The 7,203-nt window shown below is 39.4% G+C and overlaps 1 protein-coding gene across 1 annotated transcript in view; it reads left to right on the top strand.

Moving 5' to 3' along the window:
- The window catches only part of LOC106881770 (neo-calmodulin), a 101,770-nt gene that overhangs the window by 73,593 nt on the left and 20,974 nt on the right, over positions 1-7,203 (top strand). Inside the window, exon 3 of the mRNA XM_089351412.1 lies at positions 2,986-3,129. Within this exon, the coding sequence (XP_089207538.1) occupies positions 2,986-3,129 (144 nt within the window). The remainder of the gene's footprint in view (positions 1-2,985; positions 3,130-7,203) is intronic.

Genomic DNA, 7,203 nt, shown 5'->3' with positions numbered 1-7,203 from the left:
GATAAGGGCAAAAAGAAAAAGAAAATAGAATCGTATTTATAATTTTCACCTTAAAAGGTATTTTTTATATGCTAGCCACTGATAAAATACTTTGATAAAATGTTATCCTTATATATATATATATATATATATATATATATATATATATATATATATATATATATATATATATATACATACGTGATAAGTTCATTCTATACACTGATCTGTAAATCTTTGAATGGGGATGTGTTATATGCATGGAGTAAGTGCACCTATGAATGGAAGCGTGCAAACGAATATTATTATATTATATTGCAAGCATGCTAGGGTGAGTGTATGCATACATGTATGAGTATCGGTATGCATGTCAGTTATTATAGTCTTTGAAATATTCGTCGATAGATGTGGCTGGTTTCAAAGTGAAACAACAAAGACAGGAGAATAGAATTCTGATAACAGCAACTGTAAAGTGTTACATGCTAAGATTTAGAAATGTTTTAAGGCGGCGAGCTGGCAAAATTGTTAGCACACCGGGCAAAATGTTTAGGGGGCTTTCGTTTGACATAATGTTCTGAGTTTAAATTCCATCGAGGTCGAGTTTGCCTTTCATCCTCTAAGGGTGGATAAAATAAGTACCACGTAATCACTGAGGGTGATGAAATCGACCTACGTCCTTACCCGAGCTTTGTGGCTTTGTGCCAAAATTTGAAATCAATTTCGAGATGTTTTATAACTGCGAGTTGGCAAAATCGATAGCACACCGAACGAAAAGCATAGCGGCATTTCGTCCGTCTTTACGTACTGAGTTCAAAAGCCACCAACGTAGACTTTGCTTTCATTTCTTTCGGGGTCGATAAGATAAGTACCAGTTGAGCAGTGGGGTCGATGTAATAGATGTTTCCCCTTCCCTGATACTGCTGGCCTTCTGCCAAAATTTGAAACCAATATTTATATATATTAGGGGCGAGCTGATAGAATCGTTAGCATGTCAGAAAAAATGTTTAAAGACATTTCTTCCATCGCTACACTCTGAGTTCAAATACCTCCAAGGTCGCCTTTGCCTTTTATCCTTTAGATGACGATAAAATAATTACCAGTTAAGCACTGGGGGGGTCAATGTAATCGACTAGCCCCTTCCCCCAAATTTCTGGCCCTGTGCCAAAATTTTAAACCAATATTACTGAAATGTTTGAGATATTTTGCCTGTCCCACTTAGAGATGAATTCACAGAACACAAGTTAACCGCAGCGAATTGACAGAGTAGTAAGATATCAGACAGAATGCTTCGTGTTAATTGCTCTGACACTCTACCCTCCGAGTTCAATTCTTAATGATGTCACTTTGTCTTTCATAAAAAGCGTATCAATCCAATATCTTTTAATTTCAGAGCTGTAAGATCATGGTTGCGCTATTATCGGGCCTCTGTGAGTTCCGAGTTCAATCCACACCGAGGCCTACTTGATAAGTTTAATTCGTCATCCGATTTAACAACAGCCTTTAGGGAAGTTCACTTCGTTGCATGCATTGGGACCAGGTTCCCTATTTGACGATACCTTCCTACTTCTATCCTTCGTACCAGTCTAGGAAGCCCAGTTACGTGTTAGGGGCACTGCTTTTCTCCCCAGCCCCTCGCTGTACAAAAGATGAAATAAAAATTACCTCTCTTATTTTTCGACTCCCGAAAAGATGAAAGAAAAGTTGATCTCAGCGGGATATGAACTCAGACTTTGTAGAGTCGGAAGAAATGTTGCTAAATATTTTCGTCTGACTCTCAGCCATTTGTGCCAGCTAACTGTAAAAAATTATTTCTTATTTAGTTACAAGGCCAGTAATTTTGATGAGCGAGTGGTAGTCGATTGCATTGACCCGAGTACTTAAGTGGTAGAATATTTAATCGATCCTGAAAAAATGAAAAGTGAAGCTGACTTCGGCTAAATTTGAACTCACAACTTATAGAATAAACGCTGAAAGTAATTTTTTCTGAGTTTCCTATAAGTCTGCCGATCCATCACTTACTGTTCGTAATTTAGATACGAGGCCAGTGATTTTGATAGGAAGGAGTTAGTCGACTACTTCGATCGTGTTGCTTGATTTGTGCTTCATTTCATCGAACTTGGAATCATTCAAAGCAAAGTCTGTTTCGGTAGGATATGAACTCAGAACGCAGGTTGATGCACCAAAATATTACAATATAGTTTTTCTGACGCTCTAATGTTCCTGTCAATTAACTAAACTCTGACTGTCTGTCTTACTCTTTATCTATCAATATATCTATCACTTAAAGGCGGCGAGTTGGCAGATGCTTTAGCACGCTGGACGAAATGCTTATAAGTATTTCTTCTGTCTCTACGTTCTGAGTTCAAATTCCGCCCAGGTCCACTTTGCCTTTTATCCTTTTGGGGTCAATAAATTAAGTATCACTTGCGTACTGGAGTCGATCTAATCAACTGCCCCATTCCCCCCAAATTTCAGGCCTTGTACCTAGAGTGGAAAGAATATTCTTATTGTGATTAAGGCGGTGAGCTGGCAAAATAGTTAGCCCACCGGGCGAAATGCTTAGCGGTATTTCGTCTGTCTTTACGTTCTGAGTTCAAATTCCGCCGAAGTCGACTTGGCCTTTCATCCTTTCGGGGTCGAGAAATCAAGTATCAGTTGCGTTCTGAGGTCGATCTAATCGACTGGGCCTCTCCCCAAAAATTTCGTACCTTGTGCCTAGAGTAGAAATGAATATTCTTATTGCGGTGAGCTGGCAGAATCGTTAACACACCGGGAGAAATGCTTAGCCGCGTTTCTTCTATCTTTGCACATTAAATTCAAATTCCTCCAAGGTCAAATATACCTTTCATCTTTGCCATTCGGGATTGATAAAATAAGTACCAGTTCAGCACTGGAGTGGACGTAATCCACTTACCCCATCCCCTAAAATTGTTAACCTTGAGCCAAAATTTGAAATAAATATTCTTTTTGTGATTTTATATATTTTCTTCTTCTTTTCCCTTTCAGAATATCGGGAGGCGTTCACCATGTTTGACCGAGATAAAGATGGGAAGATTACCGCTAGGGAACTAGGGACCGTGCTGCGTTCCCTGGGTCAGAATCCGACCGAACAAGAGATTAGAGATATGATTAATGAGGTTGACTTTGATGGTATACTATCACTATAGCAACTATAACTATCACTCACCGTATTTTCCACACCCGTCCGCTCGGACACCTTCGATGCTTCTTCATCGGACACAGATTAAACTTCCTTTGGCTTTTACTGCCTTCAGCACTTGCACATGCGCGCGCACGCACGCACACACTCACACACACATACACACATACACACAAACAAACAAACAAACCTATATGCACACATATACACATGCACACATATACAAGCACACACGCACACACACGGCGGTGAGCTGGCAGAAACGTTAGCACGGTGGGCGAAATGCTTAGCGGTATTTCGTCTGCCGCTACGTTCTGAGTTCAAATTCCACCGAGGTCGACTTTGCCCTTCATCCTTTCGGGGTCGATTAAATAAGTACCAGTTACGCACTGGGGTCGATATAATCGACTTAATCCGTTTGTCTGTCCTTGTTTGTCCCCTCTGCGTGTAGCCCCTTGTGAGTAGTAAAGAAATAATACACACACACACATGGATATGTTCGCATAAACGTACTTACATATATTTTTAAACGCACATGCATACATACAGATACGCATGCGCAGAAGCACATACAGACAATGCATTCACTGAGCACTGCCCACACTGTTGCACAGATGCATTGCATATGCTTGCACCACCACCACCACTACCACCACAACCACAACGTCCACCACTACCCCATACCACCACCACAACCACAACCACAACGTCCACCACTACCACACAACATCTCCACCACAACCACCATCGCCACCACCACCACCACCACCACCATTACTATCACCACCATCCCCACGATCACTACCCCAATCACTATCACCAATCCTACAGTTCTGTCGTCACATTGTTACCACCAACATCCCCGCCATCACCTATACCTCAGCCACCCACACAGTCATCACCGTCCCTGCTCCTACGACGACAGCTTTCCCGCCACAATAGAAACCCACACCACTATCATCTCGTCCTTATCATTCTTATTACTATCTCTACAGAAGACAAAGCTAAACCCAGTTACGCATGTAGTCCTTAACGCTTCTCACCACCAATCCCCCACAACTCCTCTTCCTCCGACTGCTACTACTACTACTACTACTACTACTACTACTACTACTACTACAACTAATAACAATAATAATAATGATGATGATGACAATGATGATGATGACAATGATGATGATGATGATGATGATGATGATGATAATAATAATGGTTTCTTACATAGGCACAAGGCCAACAAATTTAAGAGGAGGGTAAGTAGTCGATACCATTGTCCTCAATGTTTGAATGGTACTTTATTTTATCGAAACCGAAGGAATGAACGGTTAAGTTAACCCCGACGACTTTCGAACACAGAGCATAAAGAGCAGGAAAAATGCCACATAGCATTTTTTTCCAACGCCCTTCCGATTCTGCCAATAAACAGTTTCATTCTCGTGCTTCTGTACACATGACATAGCGCTGCTCCAGAATGTTCCTTCAATCATGAATGTCCACAAAGGCTTCTAAATCCCTGCTAATCTCTACCGCCCAGACTATATACCGTTCTTCATTATCTCATTTCTTACCACCCACCTTTATTGTGCTACAAAGATGACAAGGAACCTAAAGATCAATATCGTTTCTAACACCCCTTACACGTTGGTTTTGGCTCATGTACTCCAGTACAATTTAATGGGTGAGTCTATATCTTACAACCACTGCTTGTCTTTTGTCTCCACCCCCGATTTCCGAAAGTAGGTAGGCACCGTTTCTCGCAACAGAAAAGATATTTTCCAAAACATCGGTTAGAGCCATTTTCACTTCATCCTTCGAGGGCATCCAAAACTTTCCCCTCTCCTCGTTAAGTAAATTTCTCCTTGCCTGTTCTTCATTCTTCTTTCCAATTGGACTCCGTTATTATTGTCAAACATGTCGTCAAAATCGCTCCAATTCATATTAAAAAACCAACACTGAATCATTTTCGTTTCTTTTGGTAGTACTTTCCTCTACGGTGATTTCCCCATTTACTGCTCCTTTTGTGTGTGTGTATGTGTGTGTGTGTGTGTGTGTGTGTGTGTGTGTGTGTGTGTGTGTGTGTGTGTGTGTGTGTGTGTGTGTGTGTGTGTGTCTATATACCTGACATTAGTCGTAGTGTTTTGAGGTGGTGAGTGGTTGTGGTGGAAATAAAAGTAGAAATGACACAGGTCTGGTGTGTGTATTTTCTGTTCAGCTTTCAAGACTTGTTTAGGAAGGTTTATAGCAAATGATCTTAATTGAATATCAAGAAAGAACAAAAATCTTCAAAAAATATTTTTTGACCCAATTTTACTAAAAACAAAAAAAAAAAAACATACCTGCCACTAACCTTCAGTCTCCAAGACTGTTCCCGATAACATTAACTCGATAGCTTCAATACCATCCACCACTACCACCAACAACAAAAATGTTTCAATGAGATAGCTCCCAATGAGAACCTGACCTACTAGAAATAGCAACTAGATTTCCTTTAACACACACCTGACGAAAACGCTACAGTGGAAAATGCAGTTCTGCTACACAACTGGAATTTCTTTGATCACAGGTCTGCTTGATTGAAGCTGATCACGGGCTAAACCACAACAAGAATAGCAACAACAAAAACAGCCCCAATAATAGTTGCAATAACAACACTATCAATACCACCATACAACTTTCCAATTCTATCGATTTTTGACTGTCATCTGTCGGGAAAATGCAAATACCACAGACACAACAATCTCATCCTTTCTGCAAACACTAACCAATCAAACAGAGAAGGCCTCCCAATATAAATACCACCATCACCACGGTAATCATCAGCATCATCATCGTCGTCACTACCATTATCACTTCCACTACTACCACCACTACCACCACCACCACCATCATTATCACCCTCACCACCACCACCATCAGCATCAGCATCACCGTCACCACTGCCATCATTATCGCTACCACCACCACCATCACCACCACCATCACCACCACCACCACCACCATCATCATCGACACCAACACCACCACCACCACCACTGCCACCATTATCATCATCATCATAATCATTATCATCACCACCACCACAGCTACCATTATCATCATCATCATCAACACCATCATCATCATCATCATCATCATCATCATCATCATCATCATCACCACCACTACCACCACTACCACCACCAACACCACCATCATCATCACCGTCATCATTATCATCACCAACATCATTACCAGGGTGTGATTTGAGAGAAATTTGCCTCTAATTTCTCTTGGTGAACCTCCATTTTCATTATTATTATATGTAGTTCCTTCAAGTCTTTATGTCCTTGAAGTTTTCCATGGTTTTGAACAATGATTGCTGAATATGGCAAACACTTCCATTTAAGTAATAAGGCGATCTTATCCTTCTGTACCACTATTTACACCCTTCTTCAACCTATGATACAATTATTATTATTATTATTATTATTATTATTATTATTATTATTATTATTATTATTATTATTATTGTTCAGTAGTTTTGTTTTTATAGCGTGCTTTCACTTCACTACCGAACGCGGCTCTGTGTACCTTGGGTATGTGCTGTGGTTTGCTGTGTTGCTCTTATGGTTACTGTATTGAAAGTGTTTTGCGTAGGATGTGTGCAGTGCCCAGTAGTGCAGTTTTCTGTATGTTATATATATTTGTAAGTCCTGGTGTTTTTGTTATGTGTTTGTCTGACAAGTAAACCGTTTATATTGAACAGAATATTTGCTGTAGCCCAACTTTTATATCAAGACAAAACATGTACATGATAATACTTCCAATCAGTTAAGATCAGAATTATTATTATTATTATTATTATTATTATTATTATTATTATTATTATTATTATTATTATTAATATTATTATTATTATTATTATTATTATTATCATTATTATTATTATTATTATTATTATTATTATTATTATTATTATTATTATTATTATTATTATTATTAAAGTTGTTGTTGTTGCTGCTGTTGTTGTTGTTGTTGTTGTTGTTGTTATCATCATCATCGTTAACACGCCAGGCAAAATGCTT

Source organism: Octopus bimaculoides, chromosome 4, assembly GCF_046866305.1.
Source record: "Octopus bimaculoides isolate indiv1 chromosome 4, ASM4686630v1, whole genome shotgun sequence".
In the NCBI taxonomy this organism is placed as follows: domain Eukaryota; kingdom Metazoa; phylum Mollusca; class Cephalopoda; order Octopoda; family Octopodidae; genus Octopus; species Octopus bimaculoides.
The sequence above is the reverse complement of the archived record's forward strand: the minus strand, read 5'-3'. Positions and strand labels throughout refer to the sequence as shown.